This window comes from Pseudophryne corroboree, chromosome 5, assembly GCF_028390025.1.
Source record: "Pseudophryne corroboree isolate aPseCor3 chromosome 5, aPseCor3.hap2, whole genome shotgun sequence".
In the NCBI taxonomy this organism is placed as follows: domain Eukaryota; kingdom Metazoa; phylum Chordata; class Amphibia; order Anura; family Myobatrachidae; genus Pseudophryne; species Pseudophryne corroboree.
The window spans coordinates 838,956,931-838,980,915 of NC_086448.1; the positions used below are offsets into that span (position 1 = coordinate 838,956,931).

At 46.0% G+C, this 23,985-nt stretch overlaps 1 protein-coding gene across 2 annotated transcripts in view; it reads left to right on the forward strand.

Moving 5' to 3' along the window:
* The window catches only part of LOC134928654 (tubulin delta chain-like), a 150,983-nt gene that overhangs the window by 5,086 nt on the left and 121,912 nt on the right, over positions 1 to 23,985 (forward strand). For both annotated transcript variants that reach the window (XM_063924607.1, XM_063924608.1), the window contains exons 2-3: positions 19,289 to 19,407; positions 23,337 to 23,432. In XM_063924607.1, the coding sequence (XP_063780677.1) occupies positions 19,289 to 19,407; positions 23,337 to 23,432 (215 nt within the window). The remainder of the gene's footprint in view (positions 1 to 19,288; positions 19,408 to 23,336; positions 23,433 to 23,985) is intronic.

A 23,985-nucleotide genomic window follows, 5' to 3' on the forward strand; every position in this document is an offset into this window, starting at 1 on the left:
GGGTACCTCAGGTTTGTGGTACAGAATTGTCACTATCAGTTTCAGACGCTGCCGTTTGGCTTGTCCACGGCACCCCGGGTCTTTACCAAGGTAATGGCCGAAATGATGATACTCCTTCGAAGGAAGGGAGTTTTAGTTATCCCTTACTTGGACGATCTCCTGATAAGGGCAAGATCCAGGGAACGGTTGGAAGTCGGGTTAGCACTATCTCAGATAGTGTTGCGGCAGCACGGTTGGATTCTCAATATTCCAAAATCGCAGCTGATCCCGACGACACGCCTTCTATTCCTAGGGATGATCCTGGACACAGTCCAGAAAAAGGTTTTTCTCCCGGAGGAGAAAGCCAGGGAGTTATCCGAGCTAGTCAGAAATCTCCTAAAACCAGGCCAAGTCTCAGTGCATCAATGCACAAGGGTCCTGGGAAAAATGGTGGCTTCCTACGAAGCAATCCCATTCGGCAGATTCCACGCAAGAACCTTCCAGTGGGATCTGCTAGACAAATGGTCCGGGTCGCATCTTCAGATGCATCAGCGGATAATCTTGTCACCAAAGACAAGGGTGTCTCTCCTGTGGCTAAGGGCCATCTACAATGCTCTAAGCCTAGCAAGACCTCTGCTTCAAGTCAGCCGGTGCTGATCCAGTCAGACAACATCACGGCAGTCGCCCACGTAAACAGACAGGGCGGCACAAGAAGCAGGAGGGCAATGGCAGAAGCTGCAAGGATTCTTCGCTGGGCGGAAAATCATGTGATAGCACTGTCAGCAGTGTTCATTCCGGGAGTGGACAACTGGGAAGCAGACTTCCTCAGCAGGCACGACCTCCACCCGGGAGAGTGGGAACTTCATCCAGAAGTCTTCCACATGATTGTGAACCGTTGGGAAAAACCAAAGGTGGACATGATGGCGTCCCGCCTCAACAAAAAACTAGACAGGTATTGCGCCAGGTCAAGGGACCCTCAGGCAATAGCTGTGGACGCTCTGGTAACACCGTGGGTGTACCAGTCAGTGTATGTGTTCCCTCCTCTGCCTCTCATACCCAAGGTACTGAGAATTATAAGACGGAGAGGAGTAAGAACTATACTCGTGGCTCCGGATTGGCCAAGAAGGACTTGGTACCCGGAACTTCAAGAGATGCTCACAGAGGACCCGTGGCCTCTACCTCTAAGAAGGAACCTGCTCCAGCAGGGACCCTGTCTGTTCCAAGACTTACCGCGACTGCGTTTGACGGCATGGCGGTTGAACGCCGGATCCTGAAGGAAAAAGGCATTCCGGATGAAGTCATCCCTACCCTGATCAAAGCCAGGAAGGATGTAACCGCACAACATTATCACCGTATTTGGCGTAAATGTGTTGCGTGGTGCGAGGCCAGGAAGGCCCCTACAGAGGAATTTCAACTGGGTCGTTTCCTGCATTTCCTGCAAACAGGACTGTCTATGGGCCTAAAATTAGGGTCCATTAAGGTTCAAATTTCGGCCCTGTCGATTTTCTTCCAGAAAGAACTGGCTTCAGTTCCTGAAGTTCAGACGTTTGTCAAGGGGGTACTGCATATACAGCCTCCTTTTGTGCCTCCAGTGGCACCTTGGGATCTCAATGTAGTTTTGGGGTTCCTAAAATCACATTGGTTTGAACCACTCACCACTGTGGACTTAAAATATCTCACATGGAAAGTGGTAATGCTGTTGGCCCTGGCTTCGGCCAGGCGTGTGTCAGAATTGGCGGCTTTATCCTATAAAAGCCCTTACCTAATTTTTCATACGGACAGGGCAGAATTGAGGACTCGTCCTCAATTTCTCCCTAAGGTTGTTTCAGCGTTTCACCTGAACCAGCCTATTGTGGTACCTGCGGCTACTAGGGACTTGGAGGACTCCAAGTTGCTGGATGTAGTCAGGGCCCTGAAAATATATGTTTCCAGGACGGCTGGAGTCAGAAAATCTGACTCGCTGTTTATCCTGTATGCACCCAACAAGCTGGGTGCTCCTGCTTCTAAGCAGACTATTGCTTGTTGGATTTGTAGTACAATTCAGCTTGCACATTCTGTGGCAGGCCTGCCACAGCCTAAATCTGTAAAAGCCCATTCCACAAGGAAGGTGGGCTCATCTTGGGCGGCTGCCCGAGGGGTCTCGGCTTTACAACTTTGCCGAGCAGCTACTTGGTCAGGGGCAAACACGTTTGCTAAATTCTACAAATTTGATACCCTGGCTGAGGAGGACCTGGAGTTCTCTCATTCGGTGCTGCAGAGTCATCCGCACTCTCCCGCCCGTTTGGGAGCTTTGGTATAATCCCCATGGTCCTTATGGAGTTCCCAGCATCCACTTAGGACGTCAGAGAAAATAAGAATTTACTTACCGATAATTCTATTTCTCGTAGTCCGTAGTGGATGTTGGGCGCCCATCCCAAGTGCGGATTGTCTGCAATACTTGTACATAGTTGCTGTTACAAAAATCGGGTTTTTGTTGTTGTGAGCCATCTTTTCAGAGGCTCCGCTGTTATCATGCTGTTAACTGGGTTCAGATCACAGGTTGTACGGTGTGATTGGTGTGGCTGGTATGAGTCTTACCCGGGATTCAAAATCCTTCCTTATTGTGTACGCTCGTCCGGGCACAGTATCCTAACTGAGGCTTGGAGGAGGGTCATAGGGGGAGGAGCCAGTGCACACCAGGTAGTCCTAAAGCTTTACTTTTGTGCCCAGTCTCCTGCGGAGCCGCTATTCCCCATGGTCCTTACGGAGTTCCCAGCATCCACTACGGACTACGAGAAATAGAATTATCGGTAAGTAAATTCTTATTATGTCTGTATTACACAGTATATAGCTGTATTATACATGTCTGTATTACACAGTATATAGCTATGTTATATATGTCTGTATTACACAGTATATAGCTATATTATACATGTCTGTATTACACAGTATATAGCTATGTTATATATGTCTGTATTACACAGTATATATCTATATTATACATGTCTGTATTACACAGTATATATCTATATTATACATGTCTGTATTACACGGTATATAGCTATATTATACATGTCTGTATTACACGGTATATAGCTATGTTATACATGTCTGTATTACACAGTATATATATTATACATGTCTGTATTACACAGTATATAGCTATGTTATATATGTCTGTATTACACAGTATATAGCTATGTTATATATGTCTGTATTACACAGTATATAGCTATGTTATATATGTCTGTATTACACAGTATATATATTATACATGTCTGTATTACACAGTATATAGCTATGTTATATATGCCTGTATTACACAGTATATAGCTATGTTATATATGTCTGTATTACACAGTATATATATTATACATGTCTGTATTACACAGTATATAGCTATATTATACATGTCTGTATTACACAGTATATTGCTATATTATACATGTCTGTATTACACAGTATATAGCTATGTTATATATATCTGTATTACACAGTGTATATCTATATTATACATGTCTGTATTACACGGTATATAGCTATATTATACATGTGTCACGATCCGGGTATCTGGACGCCATTACTTACCCTTCAGATGCCTCCTAAGGCGGGCTCAGCGTTCCAGGACCGGATTCCGCTGTTCCTGAGTTTCCACATACAGAGTGGTCTTTTCATCAGCCGCGGCCTCCGCTGTGCCCGCGTGGTTAAATGTGCATCTATCAGCCTGGCGTCTCCTGTCTCCGGTGGCCGGCGCCGCCATTACTGTTTCCCAGACCACATGGATTACAAACCAAACTTCCCTCCAAGTGTCTGCATGGGCGCAGCCATCTTGGATTCTGTCATCTGATCATTTCCACCAATCTGCTGTCTGTGTTGTTGATTTGCATAATTGCCTAGCCAACCCCTTCCTTGCTGCAGGTATAAGTAAGCTGTACCTGAGCAAGGAAGACGTCAGTGCTTTGGTTGTCAAACCTAGTTCCTGTTTGTCTCTCTTCTATGATTGTCTTCCAGGTTCCAGCTCCTGTCTCAAGACTTCCACCATAGAGACCCGCACCAGCATTCCACCTGCGGTGTAGCCTGACTCTCCAATCCATTGTGGATTCATCTGTTTCCAGCTACAACACTACCTGCTTCCAGCCTCAGCTTCCAGCAGAGTACAGCTTCCCTTAAAGGGCCGGTGTCCTTTCTACACTTTACCACTCTCCACCGGAATTATTATTTCTCCGCTCTCAAGTTCTACATTTCAGTTCACATTTCATCGCTCCCAAAGTTCATTTATTATTTAACTGGTTCCAGCCAGTATCCACTCCGTGCTAACAACAGTCTGGTTCCAGCCAGTATCCACAGCAGCTGTTTTACCTTCAGCAACCCAGCTCTTCCTGGAACACCAGCTGGTATAATCCTGGGTTATCTCCATTGCTACAGCCGGGCCTGGTAAGGACTTTCCATCTAGAAGATCATAAGAACTATCTCACACTACCAGTGCCCTGTGGCTCCTGCCATGCTGTAGTACTCAGGAACTGTATTTATTCTTTGCTGACTTTTACGTTTTCTTTTATTGCTGCTGTGATGCGGAGTTGTCATAATAAACATCATTGACTTTTATCTAAGTTGTCGTGGTCACGCCTTCGGGCAGTTATTATTCATGTTACTTACATGTCCAGGGGTCTGATACAACCTCCCAGGTTCCGGTACATCTCAGCCCCTACAACTGAGGCTGCCTCCCGTCAGCTCAGGCCCTCAGTTGTGACAGTAAGCACTGACCTAATGAATCCAGCCGGAGACCAGGATCAAGCGGCCAGGCCGATGCAAGAACTGGCAGCCCGACTAGAACATCAGGAGGCTGCACAGGGCCACATCATCCGCTGTCTCCAGGATCTCTCTACTCGGCTGGATGGGATTCAGACAACTCTCCGTGGATCAGGCGCGTCTGGTGCGTCAACCACAGTGACTCCAGCTATAACCCCACCCACCTTACCCATTTCTGCTCCACGTCTTCATCTTCCAACGCCAGCAAAATTTGACGGATCTCCAAGATTCTGCAGGGGATTTCTCAACCAGTGTGAGATTCAGTTTGAGCTACAACCTGGCAATTTTCCCAGTGACCGTACAAAAATTGCCTACATTATTTCTCTTCTCAGTGGCTCAGCCCTTGATTGGGCATCACCGTTATGGGAGAGGTCCGACACCCTGCTATCTTCTTACACTGCATTTGTGTCAACATTCAGGCGCATCTTCGACGAGCCAGGCCGGGTAACTTCAGCTTCGTCTGAGATTCTCCGTTTACGCCAGGAATCACGTACTGTAGGACAATATCTTATACAGTTCCAGATCCTGGCATCCGAACTGGCATGGAACGACGAGGCCCTGTATGCTGCATTCTGGCATGGTTTATCCGAGCGTATTAAAGATGAGTTAGCTACCAGAGACTTACCCTCCAAGTTAGATGAGCTAATCTCACTTTGTACGAAAGTTGACTTGCGTTTCAGAGAGAGAGCAACTGAGCGTGGAAGATCATCTGCTCCAAAATCTTCTACTCCTCCTCCTCGCCAACTGTCACCAACTACAGATGAACCCATGCAAATTGGCCGTTCCCGTTTAACTCCTGCTGAGCGCCGAAGACGTCTCTCCGAGTTTCTCTGTCTGTATTGTGCAGCTCCGTCTCACACCATTAATGCCTGTCCCAAACGTCCGGGAAACTCCAAATCCTAGCTCGCCAAGGAGAGGGCCGGCTAGGAGTAATGATCTCCTCTCCATCTCCTCAAGATTGTAACCTCCCAGTCTCGCTTCAAGTTGCTCAACGTTATCAGAACGTCATTGCCCTCCTGGATTCCGGAGCAGCTGGGAACTTTATTACTGAAGCCTATGTTAAACGGTGGTCCCTACCCACCGAGAGACTTCCTTCGTCCCTTTCCTTAACTGCTGTGGATGGCAGTAAAATTTTTGATACAGTTATTTCTCTAAGGACTCTACCAGTTCGTCTGAGAGTGGGAGTTCTTCATTCCGAACTTATTTCATTTTTAGTGATTCCAAGAGCCACACATCCTGTGGTCCTGGGCCTTCCATGGCTCCGTCTTCACAATCCTACAATTGATTTGACGACTACGCAAATCCTGGCATGGGGTTCCTCCTGTACTAAGACATGTTTGTTTAAAGTGTTGCCTGTCTGTTCTTCCTCCCCCAGGTCGTCTGATGTTCCACCTCCTCCATATCAAGATTTCACGGATGTGTTCAGTAAAGCTTCTGCTGATATCCTTCCTCCTCATAGAGAATGGGACTGCCCGATTGATCTCGTTCCAGGGAAGGTTCCACCTCGAGGCCGAACTTATCCGTTGTCTCTCCCCGAGACACATTCTATGGAGGAATACATTAAAGAGAACCTAGCAAAGGGGTTCATTCGACCTTCTTCTTCTCCAGCCGGCGCAGGCTTCTTTTTTGTAAAGAAGAAAGATGGTGGTCTGCGGCCGTGCATCGACTACAGAGGTTTGAACGACATTACCATCAAGAACCGCTATCCTTTACCCCTGATTACTGAGCTCTTTGACAGAGTTAGCGGAGCTACCATCTTTACAAAGCTGGACCTGAGAGGTGCATACAATCTCATCCGGATCCGTGAGGGTGACGAGTGGAAGACCGCATTTAACACCCGTGACGGACATTATGAGTACCTCGTCATGCCCTTCGGATTGAGCAATGCTCCAGCTGTCTTCCAGCATTTCGTCAATGAGATCTTCAGAGACATTCTATACCGTCATGTCGTGGTCTATCTAGATGATATCCTCATTTTTGCCAACGATTTAGAGGAACATCGTTTCTGGGTAAAGGAGGTTCTGTCCCGTCTCCGTGTCAATCATCTCTACTGCAAATTAGAGAAATGCGTCTTTGAAGTCAAGTCCATTCCGTTTCTAGGGTACATTGTGTCCGGTTCCGGACTAGAGATGGATCCTGAGAAACTACAAGCAATCCAGAATTGGCCGGTACCCTTAACCCTCAAAGGGGTCCAGAGGTTCTTAGGGTTCGCCAATTATTACCGAAAGTTTATACGAGACTTTTCCACCATTGTGGCGCCTATTACTGCTTTCACCAAGAAGGGTGCTAACCCGTCCAAGTGGTCTGAAGAAGCCATGCAAGCTTTTCATCTTTTAAAACAGAGGTTCATCTCTGCACCTGTCCTGAAACAGCCTGACATCGACTCTCCTTTCATCTTAGAGGTGGATGCCTCCTCCGTTGGAGTAGGAGCGGTGTTATCTCAGAGGGCTAAAGATGGTCATTTACATCCTTGCAGTTTCTTCTCACGGAAGTTCTCCCCAGCGGAGCGCAACTATGCCATTGGCGACCAGGAGTTGCTAGCCATCAAGCTCGCTCTAGAGGAGTGGAGATATCTGTTGGAGGGAGCTTCTCATTCAATCACCATCCTTACAGACCACAAGAACCTTCTATATCTAAAAGGCGCACAATGTCTCAACCCTCGTCAGGCCAGATGGGCACTTTTCTTTTCCAGGTTCGACTTTAAACTCCAGTTCTGTCCGGGCTCTCAGAATCGCAAGGCCGATGCCCTTTCCCGCTCATGGGAGCAAGAAAATGAGTCAGAGTCTTCAGACAAGCATCCTATTATAAATCCGTTGGCATTCTCCACGGTAGGGATGGACTCTACGCCCCCATCAGGGAAAAGTTTTGTGAAGCCGACACTAAGGAAGAAGCTCATGCATTGGGCCCATGCTTCCCGTTTTGCCGGACATACAGGTATCCAAAAAACCCTGGAGTTTATCTCTAGGTCCTATTGGTGGCCAACTCTGAAAAAGGACGTTTTGGAGTTTATTGCATCTTGCCCAAAGTGTGCTCAACATAAAGTATCCCGCCAGTCGCCTGCGGGGCAACTGGTTCCACTATCTGTTCCCCGTCGACCATGGACCCATTTGTCGATGGATTTTATTACAGATTTGCCCATGTGCAACAAGTTCAATACCATCTGGGTGGTAGTTGACCGGTTCACCAAGATGGCACACTTCATTCCTCTCACCGGTCTTCCGTCAGCTTCCAAGTTGGCTCAAGTATTCATACAAGAGATCTTCCGACTCCACGGTCTTCCAGAAGAAATTATCTCAGATCGAGGAGTTCAATTCACAGCCAAATTCTGGCGAAGTTTATGTCAAGTCCTCCAAGTCAAGTTAAAGTTTTCCACGGCTTACCATCCTCAGACCAATGGTCAAACTGAGAGGGTGAATCAGGACTTGGAGGCCTTCCTCCGCATCTATGTGTCCTCCTCTCAAGATGACTGGGTTCAATTACTTCCCTGGGCCGAGTTCTGTCATAACAACCAGTATCATTCTTCATCTTCTTCAACACCATTCTTCACCAACTTTGGATTCCACCCTAAAGTCCCTGAGTTCCAACCGCTTCCAGCAACTTCTGTTCCCGCAGTGGATATCACCTTGCATCAGTTTGCCAATATCTGGAAGAGCGTACGATCAGCTCTGCTCAAGGCATCGTTCAGGTACAAGAAGTTTGCGGATAAGAAGCGTCGAGCAGTTCCTGCTCTCAAGGTGGGTGATCGGGTATGGTTATCCACGAAGAATTTGAGGTTAAGAGTTCCCAGTATGAAGTTTGCACCTCGCTACATCGGTCCTTTCAAAATTGATCAAGTCATCAATCCTGTTGCTTACAGACTCCAGTTACCTCCCTTCTTAAAAATACCCAGAACATTCCATGTTTCCCTGTTGAAACCGCTAATCTTGAATCGGTTTCATTCCTCACTTCCACCAACTCCGAAAGTCCAAACTCAACGAGGCGTTGAGTATGAAGTGGCCAAGATCCTGGACTCACGTCACCGTTACGGTCAACTTCAGTATCTCATTGACTGGAAGGGCTATGGTCCTGAAGAACGCTCTTGGACCAATGCCTCTGACGTCCATGCTCCTGCCTTGGTCCGAAATTTCCACGCAAAGTTTCCTTTAAAGCCTAAGAAGTGTCCTGGGGTCACTCCTAAAGGGGGGGGTGCTGTCACGATCCGGGTATCTGGACGCCATTACTTACCCTTCAGATGCCTCCTAAGGCGGGCTCAGCGTTCCAGGACCGGATTCCGCTGTTCCTGAGTTTCCACATACAGAGTGGTCTTTTCATCAGCCGCGGCCTCCGCTGTGCCCGCGTGGTTAAATGTGCATCTATCAGCCTGGCGTCTCCTGTCTCCGGTGGCCGGCGCCGCCATTACTGTTTCCCAGACCACATGGATTACAAACCAAACTTCCCTCCAAGTGTCTGCATGGGCGCAGCCATCTTGGATTCTGTCATCTGATCATTTCCACCAATCTGCTGTCTGTGTTGTTGATTTGCATAATTGCCTAGCCAACCCCTTCCTTGCTGCAGGTATAAGTAAGCTGTACCTGAGCAAGGAAGACGTCAGTGCTTTGGTTGTCAAACCTAGTTCCTGTTTGTCTCTCTTCTATGATTGTCTTCCAGGTTCCAGCTCCTGTCTCAAGACTTCCACCATAGAGACCCGCACCAGCATTCCACCTGCGGTGTAGCCTGACTCTCCAATCCATTGTGGATTCATCTGTTTCCAGCTACAACACTACCTGCTTCCAGCCTCAGCTTCCAGCAGAGTACAGCTTCCCTTAAAGGGCCGGTGTCCTTTCTACACTTTACCACTCTCCACCGGAATTATTATTTCTCCGCTCTCAAGTTCTACATTTCAGTTCACATTTCATCGCTCCCAAAGTTCATTTATTATTTAACTGGTTCCAGCCAGTATCCACTCCGTGCTAACAACAGTCTGGTTCCAGCCAGTATCCACAGCAGCTGTTTTACCTTCAGCAACCCAGCTCTTCCTGGAACACCAGCTGGTACAATCCTGGGTTATCTCCATTGCTACAGCCGGGCCTGGTAAGGACTTTCCATCTAGAAGATCATAAGAACTATCTCACACTACCAGTGCCCTGTGGCTCCTGCCATGCTGTAGTACTCAGGAACTGTATTTATTCTTTGCTGACTTTTACGTTTTCTTTTATTGCTGCTGTGATGCGGAGTTGTCATAATAAACATCATTGACTTTTATCCAAGTTGTCGTGGTCACGCCTTCGGGCAGTTATTATTCATGTTACTTACATGTCCAGGGGTCTGATACAACCTCCCAGGTTCCGGTACATCTCAGCCCCTACAACTGAGGCTGCCTCCCGTCAGCTCAGGCCCTCAGTTGTGACAACATGTCTGTATTACACGGTATATAGCTATGTTATACATGTCTGTATTACACAGTATATATATTATACATGTCTGTATTACACAGTATATATATTATACATGTCTGTATTACACAGTATATAGCTATATTATACATGTCTGTATTACACAGTATATTGCTATATTATACATGTCTGTATTACACAGTATATAGCTATGTTATATATATCTGTATTACACAGTATATATCTATATTATACATGTCTGTATTACACGGTATATAGCTATATTATACATGTCTGTATTACACGGTATATAGCTATGTTATACATGTCTGTATTACACAGTATATATATTATACATGTCTGTATTACACAGTATATAGCTATGTTATATATGTCTGTATTACACAGTATATAGCTATGTTATATATGTCTGTATTACACAGTATATATCTATATTATACATGTCTGTATTACACAGTATATAGCTATGTTATATATGTCTGTATTACACAGTAGCTATGTTATATATGTCTGTATTACACAGTATATATATTCTACATGTCTGTATTACACAGTATATAGCTATGTTATATATGTCTGTATTTCACAGTATATAGCTATGTTATACATGTCTGTATTACACAGTATATAGCTATGTTATATATGTCTGTATTACACAGTATATAGCTATGTTATATATGTCTATTACACAGTATATAGCTATGTTATATATGTCTGTATTACACAGTATATATCTATATTATACATGTCTGTATTACACAGTATATAGCTATGTTATACATGTCTGTATTACACAGTATATATATTATACATGTCTGTATTACACAGTGTATAGATAGATTATATATGTCTGTATTACACAGTATATAGCTATATTATACACGTTTGTATTACACAGTGTATAGATATATTATATATGTCTGTATTACACAGTATATAGCTATATTATACACGTCTGTATTACACAGTGTATAGATATATTAAATATGTCTGTATTACACAGTATATATCTATATTATACATGTCTGTATTACACAGTATATAGCTATGTTATACATGTCTGTATTACACAGTATATATATTATACATGTCTGTATTACACAGTGTATAGATATATTATATATGTCTGTATTACACAGTATATAGCTATATTATACATGTCGGTATTACATAGTGTATAGATATATTATATATGTCTGTATTACACAGTATATAGCTATATTATACATGTCAGTATTACACAGTGTATAGATATATTATACATGTCTGTATTACACAATATATAGCTATAATATACATGTCTGTATTACACAGTGTATAGATATGTTATATATGTCTGTATTACACAGTATATATCTATATTATACATGTCTGTATTACACAGTATATTTCTCTGACGTCCTAGTGGATGCTGGGGACTCCGAAAGGACCATGGGGAACAGCGGCTCCGCAGGAGACTGGGCACAAAAGTAAAAGCTTTAGGACTACCTGGTGTGCACTGGCTCCTCCCCCTATGACCCTCCTCCAAGCCTCAGTTAGATTTTTGTGCCCGAACGAGAAGGGTGCTCACTAGGTGGCTCTCCTGAGCTGCTTAGTAAAAAAGTTTAAGTATAGGTTTTTTATTTTCAGTGAATCCTGCTGGCAACAGGTTCACTGCACCGAGGGACTAAGGGGAGAAGAAGCGAACTCACCTGCGTGCAGAGTGGATTGGGCTTCTTAGGCTACTGGACATTAGCTCCAGAGGGACGATCACAGGCCCAGCCATGGATGGGTCCCAGAACCGCGCCGCCGGCCCCCTTACAGAGCCAGAAGACTGAAGAGGTCCGGAAAATCGGCGGCAGAAGACGTCCTGTCTTCAATAAGGTAGCGCACAGCACCGCAGCTGTGCGCCATTGCTCTCAGCACACTTCACACTCCGGTCACTGAGGGTGTAGGGCGCTGGGGGGGGGCGCCCTGAGACGCAATAAAAACACCTTATATGGCAAAAAATACATCACATATAGCTCCTGGACTATATGGATGCATTTAACCCCTGCCAATTTTTCCTTAAAAAAGCGGGAGAAAGGCCGCCGAGAAGGGGGCGGAGCCTATCTCCTCAGCACACTGGCGCCATTTTTCCTCACAGCTCCGTTGGAGGGAAGCTCCCTGACTCTCCCCTGCAGTCCTGCACTACAGAAACAGGGTAAAACAAGAGAGGGGGGGGGCACTAATTTGGCAGATAAATCTATACAGCAGCTATATAAGGGAAAAACACTTATATAAGGTTATCCCTGTATATATATAGCGCTCTGGTGTGTGCTGGCAAACTCTCCCTCTGTCTCCCCAAAGGGCTAGTGGGGTCCTGTCCTCTATCAGAGCATTCCCTGTGTGTGTGCTGTGTGTCGGTACGTTGTGTCGACATGTATGAGGAGGAAAATGGTATGGAGGCGGAGCAATTGCCTGTAATAGTGATGTCACCCCCTAGGGAGTCGACACCTGACTGGATGGTCTTATGGAAGGAATTACGTGATAGTGTCAGCACTTTACAAAAGACTGTTGACGACATGAGACAGCCGGCAAATCAGTTATTACCTGTACAGGCGTCTCAAACACCGTCAGGGGCTCTAAAGCGCCCGTTACCTCAGATGGTCGACACAGACCCAGACACGGACACTGACTCCAGTGTCGACGGTGAGGAAACAATCGTATTTTCCAGTAGGGCCACACGTTACATGATCACGGCAATGAAGGAGGTTTTGAACATTTCTGATACTACAAGTACCACAAAAAAGGGTATTATGTGGGGTGTGAAAAAACTACCCGTAGTTTTTCCTGAATCAGATGAATTAAATGAGGTGTGTGATGAAGCGTGGGTTTCCCCCGATAAAAAACTGCTAATTTCTAAAAAATTATTGGCATTATACCCTTTCCCGCCAGAGGTTAGGGCGCGTTGGGAAACACCCCCTAGGGTAGATAAGGCGCTCACACGCTTATCAAAACAAGTGGCGTTACCGTCTCCTGATACGGCCGCCCTCAAGGAACCAGCTGATAGGAAGCTGGAAAATATCCAAAAAAGTATATACACACATACTGGTATTATACTGCGACCAGCAATCGCCTCAGCCTGGATGTGCAGTGCTGGGGTGGCTTGGTCGGATTCCCTGACTGAAAATATTGATACCCTGGACAGGGACAGTATATTATTGACTATAGAGCATTTAAAGGATGCATTTCTATATATGCGAGATGCACAGAGGGATATTTGCACTCTGGCATCAAGAGTAAGTGCGCTGTCCATTTCTGCCAGAAGAGGGTTATGGACGCGACAGTGGTCAGGTGATGCGGATTCCAAACGGCATATGGAAGTATTGCCGTATAAAGGGGAGGAGTTATTTGGGGTCGGTCTATCGGACCTGGTGGCCACGGCAACGGCTGGGAAATCCACCTTTTTACCCCAGGTCACCTCTCAGCAGAAAAAGACACCGTCTTTTCAGGCTCAGTCCTTTCGTCCCCATAAGGGCAAGCGGGCAAAAGGCCACTCATATCTGCCCCGGGGCAGAGGAAGGGGAAAAAGACTGCAGCAGGCAGCCTCTTCCCAGGAACAGAAGCCCTCCCCCGCTTCTGCCAAGTCCTCAGCATGACGCTGGGGCCTTACAAGCGGACTCAGGCACGGTGGGGGCCCGTCTCAAGAATTTCAGCGCGCAGTGGGCTCACTCGCAAGTGGACCCCTGGATCCTGCAGGTAGTATCTCAGGGGTACAAATTGGAATTCGAGACGTCTCCCCCTCGCCGGTTCCTGAAGTCTGCTTTACCAACGTCTCCCTCCGACAGGGAGGCGGTATTGGAAGCCATTCACAAGCTGTATTCCCAGCAGGTGATAATCAAGGTACCCCTCCTACAACAGGGAAAGGGGTATTATTCCACGCTGTTTGTGGTACCGAAGCCGGACGGCTCGGTGAGACCTATTTTAAATCTGAAATCCTTGAACACTTACATACAAAGGTTCAAATTCAAGATGGAGTCACTCAGAGCAGTGATAGCGAACCTGGAAGAAGGGGACTATATGGTGTCTCTGGACATCAAGGATGCTTACCTCCATGTCCCAATTTGCCCTTCTCACCAAGGGTACCTCAGGTTTGTGGTACAGAACTGTCACTATCAGTTTCAGACGCTGCCGTTTGGATTGTCCACGGCACCCCGGGTCTTTACCAAGGTAATGGCCGAAATGATGATTCTTCTTCGAAGAAAAGGCGTCTTAATTATCCCTTACTTGGACGATCTCCTGATAAGGGCAAGGTCCAGAGAACAGTTAGAGGTCGGAGTAGCACTATCTCAAGTAGTACTACGACAGCACGGGTGGATTCTAAATATTCCAAAATCGCAGCTGATTCCGACGACACGTCTGCTGTTCCTAGGGATGATTCTGGACACAGTCCAGAAAAAGGTGTTTCTCCCGGAGGAGAAAGCCAGGGAGTTATCCGACCTAGTCAGGAACCTCCTAAAACCAGGCCAAGTGTCAGTGCATCAATGCACAAGGGTCCTGGGAAAAATGGTGGCTTCTTACGAAGCGATTCCATTCGGCAGATTCCACGCAAGAACTTTTCAGTGGGATCTGCTGGACAAATGGTCCGGATCGCATCTTCAAATGCATCAGCGGATAACCCTGTCTCTAAGGACAAGGGTGTCTCTCCTGTGGTGGTTACAGAGTGCTCATCTTCTAGAGGGCCGCAGATTCGGCATTCAGGACTGGGTCCTGGTGACCACGGATGCCAGCCTGAGAGGCTGGGGAGCAGTCACACAGGGAAGAAATTTCCGGGGCTTGTGGTCAAGCATGGAAACGTCACTTCACATAAATATCCTGGAACTAAGGGCCATTTACAATGCCCTAAGTCAGTCAAGGCTCTGCTTCAGGGTCAGCCGGTGTTGATCCAGTCGGACAACATCACGGCAGTCGCCCACGTAAACAGACAGGGCGGCACAAGAAGCAGGAGGGCAATGACGGAAGTTGCAAGGATTCTTCGCTGGGCGGAAAATCATGTGATAGCACTGTCAGCAGTGTTCATTCCGGGAGTGGACAACTGGGAAGCAGACTTCCTCAGCAGACACGACCTCCACCCGGGAGAGTGGGGACTTCACCCAGAAGTCTTCCACATGATTGTGAACCGTTGGGAAAAACCAAAGGTGGACATGATGGCGTCCTGCCTCAACAAAAAACTGGACAGATATTGCGCCAGGTCAAGGGACCCTGAGGCAATAGCTGTGGACGCTCTGGTAACACCGTGGGTGTACCAGTCAGTGTATGTGTTCCCTCCTCTGCCTCTCATACCCAAGGTACTGAGAATCATAAGAAGGAGAGGAGTAAGGACTATACTCGTGGCTCCGGATTGGCCAAGAAGGACTTGGTACCCGGAACTTCAAGAGATGCTCACGGAAGACCCGTGGCCTCTACCTCTAAGAAAGGACCTGCTCCAGCAGGGACCCTGTCTGTTCCAAGACTTACCGCGGCTGCGTTTGACGGCATGGCGGTTGAACGCCGGATCCTGAAGGAAAAAGGCATTCCGGATGAAGTCATCCCTACCCTGATCAAAGCCAGGAAGGATGTAACTGTGCATCATTATCACCGTATTTGGCGTAAATATGTTGCGTGGTGTGAGGCCAGGAAGGCCCCTACAGAGGAATTTCAACTGGGTCGTTTCCTGCATTTCCTGCAAACAGGACTGTCTATGGGCCTAAAATTAGGGTCCATTAAGGTTCAAATTTCGGCCCTGTCGATATTCTTCCAAAAAGAACTAGCTTCAGTTCCTGAAGTTCAGACGTTTGTCAAGGGGGTACTGCATATACAGCCTCCTTTTGTGCCTCCAGTGGCACCTTGGGATCTCAATGTAGTTTTGGGGTTCCTAAAATCACATTGGTTTGAACCACTCACCACTGTGGACTTAAAATATCTCACATGGAAAGTGGTAATGCTGTTAGCCCTGGCTTCAGCCAGGCGTGTCTCAGAATTGGCGGCTTTATCCTATAAAAGCCCTTACCTAATTTTTCATACGGACAGGGCAGAATTGAGGACTCGTCCTCAATTTCTCCCTAAGGTGGTTTCAGCGTTTCACTTAAACCAGCCTATTGTGGTACCTGCGGCTACTAGGGACTTGGAGGATTCCAAGTTGCTGGACGTAGTCAGGGCTCTGAAAATATATGTTTCCAGGACGGCTGGAGTCAGAAAATCTGACTCGCTGTTTATCCTGTATGCACCCAACAAGCTGGGTGCTCCTGCTTCTAAGCAGACTATTGCTCGTTGGATTTGTAGTACAATTCAGCTTGCACATTCTGTGGCAGGCCTGCCACAGCCAAAATCTGTAAAAGCCCATTCCACACGGAAAGTGGGCTCATCTTGGGCGGCTGCCCGAGGGGTCTCGGCTTTACAACTTTGCCGAGCAGCTACTTGGTCAGGGGCAAACACGTTTGCTAAATTCTACAAATTTGATACCCTGGCTGAGGAGGACCTGGAGTTCTCTCATTCGGTGCTGCAGAGTCATCCGCACTCTCCCGCCCGTTTGGGAGCTTTGGTATAATCCCCATGGTCCTTTCGGAGTCCCCAGCATCCACTAGGACGTCAGAGAAAATAAGAATTTACTTACCGATAATTCTATTTCTCATAGTCCGTAGTGGATGCTGGGCGCCCATCCCAAGTGCGGATTGTCTGCAATACTTGTACATAGTTATTGTTACAAAAATCGGGTTATTATTGTTGTGAGCCATCTTTTCAGAGGCTCCTCTGTTATCATGCTGTTAACTGGGTTCAGATCACAAGTTGTACGGTGTGATTGGTGTGGCTGGTATGAGTCTTACCCGGGATTCAAAATCCTTCCTTATTGTGTACGCTCGTCCGGGCACAGTATCCTAACTGAGGCTTGGAGGAGGGTCATAGGGGGAGGAGTCAGTGCACACCAGGTAGTCCTAAAGCTTTTACTTTTGTGCCCAGTCTTCTGCGGAGCCGCTGTTCCCCATGGTCCTTTCGGAGTCCCCAGCATCCACTACGGACTATGAGAAATAGAATTATCGGTAAGTAAATTCTTATTTTCTATATTATACATGTCTGTATTACAAAGTATATAGCTATGTTATATATATTACATGTCTGTATTACAAAGTACCGGTATATAGCTATGTTATATATGTCTGTATTACACAGTATATAGCTATGTTATATATATTACATATAGTAGGAGGAGGCGTATTTCTCTCAAGCGCTTTTCGGCTCACATAGGGCCTTCTTCAGGAGACACTAAACAAAAGCAATGTAGCAAAGAGTAGAAGCATGTGCAATCACAGGTATCCAGGATAGGGATCCAGCACAGGGATCCAGCACAGGGATCCAGCACAGGTGTCCAGCACAGGACAGGGATCCAGCACAGGTATCCGCTGCACAGGTATCCAGCACAAAGATCCAGCACAGGGGTCCGCTGCACATGTATCCAGCACAGGTATCCGTTGCACATGTATCCAGCACAGGGATCCAGCACAGTTATCCAGCACAGGGATCCAGCACAGTTATCCATCACAGGGATCCAGCACAGGACAGGGATCCAGCACAGGTGCCCAGCACAGGACAGGGATCCAGCACAGGTGTCCAGCACAGGTATCCGCTGCACAGGGATCCAGCACAGTGATCCAGCACAGGGATCCAGCACAGTTATCCAGCACAGGGATCCAGCACAGTTATCCATCACAGGGATCCAGCACAGGACAGGGATCCAGCACAGGTGTCCAGCACAGGACAGGGATCCAGCACAGGTGTCCAGCACAGGTATCCAGCACAGGGATCCGCTGCACAGGTATCCAGCACAGTTATCCAGCACAGGGATCCAGCACAGGGATCCGCTGCACAGGGATCCAGCACAGGTATCCGCTGCACAGGTATCCAGCACAGGGATCCAGCACAGGGATCCAGCACAGGTATCCGCTGCACAGGGATCCAGCACAGTTATCCAGCACAGGCATCCAGCACAGGGATCAAGCACAGGTGTCCAGCACAGGTGTCCAGCACAGGGATCCAGCACAGTTATCCAGCACAGGGATCCAGCACAGGGATCCGCTGCACAGGTGTCCAGCACAGGGATCCAGCTCAGTTATCCAGCACAGGGATCCAGCACAGGTATACAGCACAGGAATCCAGCACAGGGATCCGCTGCACAGGGATCCAGCACAGTCATCCAGCATAGGGAACCAGCACAGGGATCCAGCACAGTTATCCAGCACAGGTATCCACTGCACAGGTATCCGCTGCACAAGGATCCAGCACAGTTATCCAGCACAGGGATCCAGCACAGGCATCCAGCACAGGGATCCAGCACAGTTATCCAGCACAGGTATCCAGCACAGGTATCCAGCACAGGGATCCAGCACAGTTATCCAGCACAGGGATCCAGCACAGTTATCCAGCACAGGGATCCAGCACAGTTATCCAGCACAGGGATCCAGCACAGTTATCCAGCACAGGGATCCAGCACAGTTATCCAGCACAGGGATCCAGCACAGTTATCCAGCACAGTTATCCAGCACAGGGATCCAGCACAGGTGTCCAGCACAGGTGTCCAGCACAGTTATCCAGCACAGTTATCCAGCACAGGGATCCAGCACAGGGATCCGCTGCACAGCTGCATTGCGCCTACGCAGCCTCAAGCATTGCGGCCGCATCCCGGAAGGATGCAGCTGCACTGCGATTGACAGCGGTGGGCCTTCGCGGGGCGGCAACACAGCATTGGGGGGCATGGCGGGCCAATCGGGTGCGTGCCGGCAGTGTTTTCTGGGCAGCTGCGTAACGTCACACACAACCGCTCCGATTAAAATAAATGGCAGCAGACTGCCTGACAGTGCGCCCAGGCTGCGCTGCCCGGGGTCAACCGCAATTCAATGAGTCTGCAATTAAATTGTGGACGCATCGTGAAATTGCGGCCCCGCAGCATGCGAGGAGATGGACGCAGATCTCGGATCAGCAAATCTGCATCCATCTCTGCACCAGGTCCTGTGTTTGATACATGACAGCTAGGAGCTGATTGGTTGGTTCTTTATCACTATTCAGTGCGTCATTATATAAAGGAAATACTGGTGTATGTACTAAGAGCTGCCGCCATCTCTGTGTGTATCCCGCAGGTTACTGATGTGTCCGGGGAGAATATGTCCCTGATCTGGCTTCAGGTTGGGCAGTGTGGAAACCAGATTGGACAGGAATGGTGGCAGATCCTCACCAACACCGCGGCAGAAAGTGACCAGTAAGAGCCGATAATGGCGCTTATATCGTACGCAGTAATGTGCCGCTCATGCAGCCTTATTTACTTGGCCAATAACTGCCTCTTAGCAGACATGGGCTACTCCATAAGAAGGTAGAAGTTCAGAGTGCAAGGTGGCACCTTGGAAGTCTTTAGATGAACCTTCCTCTTCTACAACCTTCCAGAGTCATTACTATCATCATCGTCATCGTTATTTGTGCGGTGGCAGAAATCTCGGCAGCGCAGACTGTGTGACGCTCCTGTACATGGCACAGAAAGGCCCAGATGTGACAGAGTGGGACATTTACAAAGTGTCGCACATTTCGGCAATTTAGCAAGTGGCAATTTGTTTACAGTGCCGCATGAAATCGCAGAAATCCTGGCACGTTACTAATTTCACACTCTATCACACGTGGGCCAATAAGTGCGCGGACGGTGGATGGAGAAGGTGCAGACCCCAGTCGGTGGGTAGACCGGCGCAGCTACTGATTACTTATACCATATACACCAGAAGCCTGAGACTTTCACTTACGGTGCTGGGAGTGTAAGATGGGCAGTATATACAGTATATACCAATAGTGTAACATAATGAGGTATATGGAGGAATCGTAGGAGTTACATAGTGTAATATGATGTGTATGGAGTACCGGTGTCAGTTAGTATATAAATGCTGGAGGTGTAATATGATGATGGAGTACCGGTGTGAGTTAGTATATAAATGCTGGAAGCGTAATATGATGATGGAGTACCGGTGTGAGTTAGTATATAAATGCTGGAAGTGTAATATGATGATGGAGTACCGGTGTGAGTTAGTATATAAATGCTGGAGGTGTAATATGATGATGGAGTACCGGTGTGAGTTAGTATATAAATGCTGGAAGTGTAATATGATGATGTGTATGGAATACCGGTGTGAGTTAGTATATAAATGCTGGAAGTGTAATATGATGATGGAGTACCGGTGTAAGTTAGTATATAAATGCTGGAAGTGTAATATGATGATGGAGTACCGGTCTGATTTAGTATATAAATGCTGGAAGTGTAATATGATGATGTGTATGGAGTACCGGTGTGAATTAGTATATAAATGCGGGAAGTGTAATATGATTATGGAGTGCAGGTGTGAGTTAGTATATAAATGCTGAAAGTGTAATATGATGATGTGTATTTAGTACCGGTGTGACTTAGTATATATATGCTGCAAGTGTAATATGATGATGGAGTACCGGTGTGTGTTAGTATATAAATGCTGGAAGTGTAATATGATGATGGAGTACCAGTGTGAGTTAGTATATAAATGCTTGAAGTGTAATATGATGATGGAGTACTGGTGTGAGTTAGTATATAAATGCTGGAAGTGTAATATGATGATGGAGTACCGGTGTGAGTTAGTATATAAATGCTGGAAGTGTAATATGATGATGGAGTACCGGTGTGAGTTAGTATATAAATGCGGGAAGTGTAATATGATGATGGAGTACCGGTGTGAGTTATTATATAAATGCGGGAAGTGTAATATGATGATGGAGTACCAGTGTGAGTTAGTATATAAATGCGGGAAGTGTAATATGATGATGGAGTACCGGTGTGAGTTAGTATATAAATGCGGGAAGTGTAATATGATGGTGGAGTAACGGTGTGAGCTAGTATATAAATGCGGGAAGTGTAATATGATGGTGGAGTAACGGTGTGAGTTAGTATATAAATGCGGGAAGTGTAATATGATGATTGAGTAGCGGTGTGAGATAGTATATAAATGCGGGAAGTGTAATATGATGATTGAGTAGCGGTGTGAGTTAGTATATAAATGCGGGAAGTGTAATATGATGATGGAGTACCGGTGTGAGTTAGTATATAAATGCTGGGAGTGTAATATGATGATGGAGTACCGGTTTGAGTTAGTATATAAATGCTGGAAGTGTAATATGATGATGGAGTACCGGTGTGAGTTAGTATATAAATGCTGGAAGTGTAATATGATGATGGAGTACCGGTTTGAGTTAGTATATAAATGCTGGAAGTGTAATATGATGATGGAGTACCGGTGTGAGTTAGTATATAAATGCTGGAAGTGTAATATGATGATGGAGTACCGGTGTAAGTTAGTATATAAATGCTGGAAGTGTAATATGATGATGGAGTACCGGTCTGATTTAGTATATAAATGCTGGAAGTGTAATATGATGATGGAGTACCGGTGTGAGTTAGTATATAAATGCTGGAAGTGTAATATGATGATGTGTATGGAGTACCGGTGTGAATTAGTATATAAATGCGGGAAGTGTAATATGATTATGGAGTGCAGGTGTGAGTTAGTATATAAATGCTGAAAGTGTAATATGATGATGTGTATGGAGTACCGGTGTGACTTAGTATATATATGCTGCAAGTGTAATATGATGATGGAGTACCGGTGTGTGTTAGTATATAAATGCTGGAAGTGTAATATGATGATGGAGTACCAGTGTGAGTTAGTATATAAATGCTTGAAGTGTAATATGATGATGGAGTACTGGTGTGAGTTAGTATATAAATGCTGGAAGTGTAATATGATGATGGAGTACCGGTGTGAGTTAGTATATAAATGCTGGAAGTGTAATATGATGATGGAGTACCGGTGTGAGTTAGTATATAAATGCGGGAAGTGTAATATGATGATGGAGTACCGGTGTGAGTTATTATATAAATGCGGGAAGTGTAATATGATGATGGAGTACCGGTGTGAGTTAGTATATAAATGCGGGAAGTGTAATATGATGATGGAGTACCGGTGTGAGTTAGTATATAAATGCGGGAAGTGTAATATGATGGTGGAGTAACGGTGTGAGCTAGTATATAAATGCGGGAAGTGTAATATGATGGTGGAGTAACGGTGTGAGTTAGTATATAAATGCGGGAAGTGTAATATGATGATTGAGTAGCGGTGTGAGATAGTATATAAATGCGGGAAGTGTAATATGATGATTGAGTAGCGGTGTGAGTTAGTATATAAATGCGGGAAGTGTAATATGATGATGGAGTACCGGTGTGAGTTAGTATATAAATGCTGGGAGTGTAATATGATGATGGAGTACCGGTTTGAGTTAGTATATAAATGCTGGAAGTGTAATATGATGATGGAGTACCGGTGTGAGTTAGTATATAAATGCTGGAAGTGTAATATGATGATGGAGTACCGGTTTGAGTTAGTATATAAATGCTGGAAGTGTAATATGATGATGGAGTACCGGTGTTAGATAGTATATAATTGCGGGAAGTGTAATATGATGATTGAGTAGCGGTGTGAGATAGTATATAAATGCGGGAAGTGTAATATCATGATGGAGTACCGGTGTGAGTTAGTATATAAATGCTGGGAGTGTAATATGATGATGGAGTACCGGTGTGAGTTAGTATATAAATGCTGGAAGTGTAATATGATGATTGAGTAGCGGTGTGAGTTAGTATATAAATGCGGGAAGTGTAATATGATGGTGGAGTAACGGTGTGAGTTAGTATATAAATGCGGGAAGTGTAATATGATGGTGGAGTAACGGTGTGAGATAGTATATAAATGCTTGAAGTGTAATATGATGATGGAGTACCGGTTTGAGTTAGTATATAAAGGCTGGAAGTGTAATATGATGATGGAGTACCGGTGTGAGTTAGTATATAAATGCTTGAAGTGTAATATGATGATGGAGTACCGGTTTGAGTTAGTATATAAATGCGGGAAGTGTAATATGATGATGGAGTGCCGGTTTGAGTTAGTATATAAATGCGGGAAGTGTAATATGATGATGGAGTACTGGTGTGAGTTAGTATATAAATGCTGGGAGTGTAATATGATGATGGAGTACCGGTGTGAGTTATACACTGTATGGAGGTGCTGTGAGTTTGTACATATGAATATACAGACGACATCAGCTGTGTCTCGTTCTCTTGTTCCGCAGGTACCCCTTCTTCTCCCGCGACGGGCTGATTAATGCCATTTGTGTAGACAGTGAGCCTAAGGTGATCCGGAGATTACGGCAACAGGTGAAGAAAGGGTGAGTTACTGCCTGTGTCGCCCTATACTGCCCTATACTGGGGTCACTGTCTCCTTGAAGTCAGCAATGTATTCGTTAAGATTCTCCATACCGTTTGTTGATCAGAGTAGAAGTAATTGTCAGTAATTATCCCTAATGCTTGGTTATCGCTGCGCTCCAATAGACCTGTATTACCTCCTCCCTGTAGCAGCACAGGAACAGTGCCTCATCCCACGTCATGAGGTGTGAGGCGTCCTGGATGTTGTGACTTTTACACAAGAATAACTACAAATAATGAGTATATATATATATATATATATATATATATACATATATATATATATATATGTATATGTATATATATATATATTTCTCTTACGTCCTAGAGGATGCTGGGGACTCCGTAAGGACCATAGGGGATAGACGGGCTCCGCAGGAGACATGGGCACTTTAAGAAAGAATTTAGTTCCTGGTGTGCACTGGCTCCTCCCTCTATGCCCCTCCTCCAGACCTCAGTTTGATACTGTGCCCAGACGAGCTGGATGCTTTTCCGTGAGCTCTCCTGAGCTTGCTA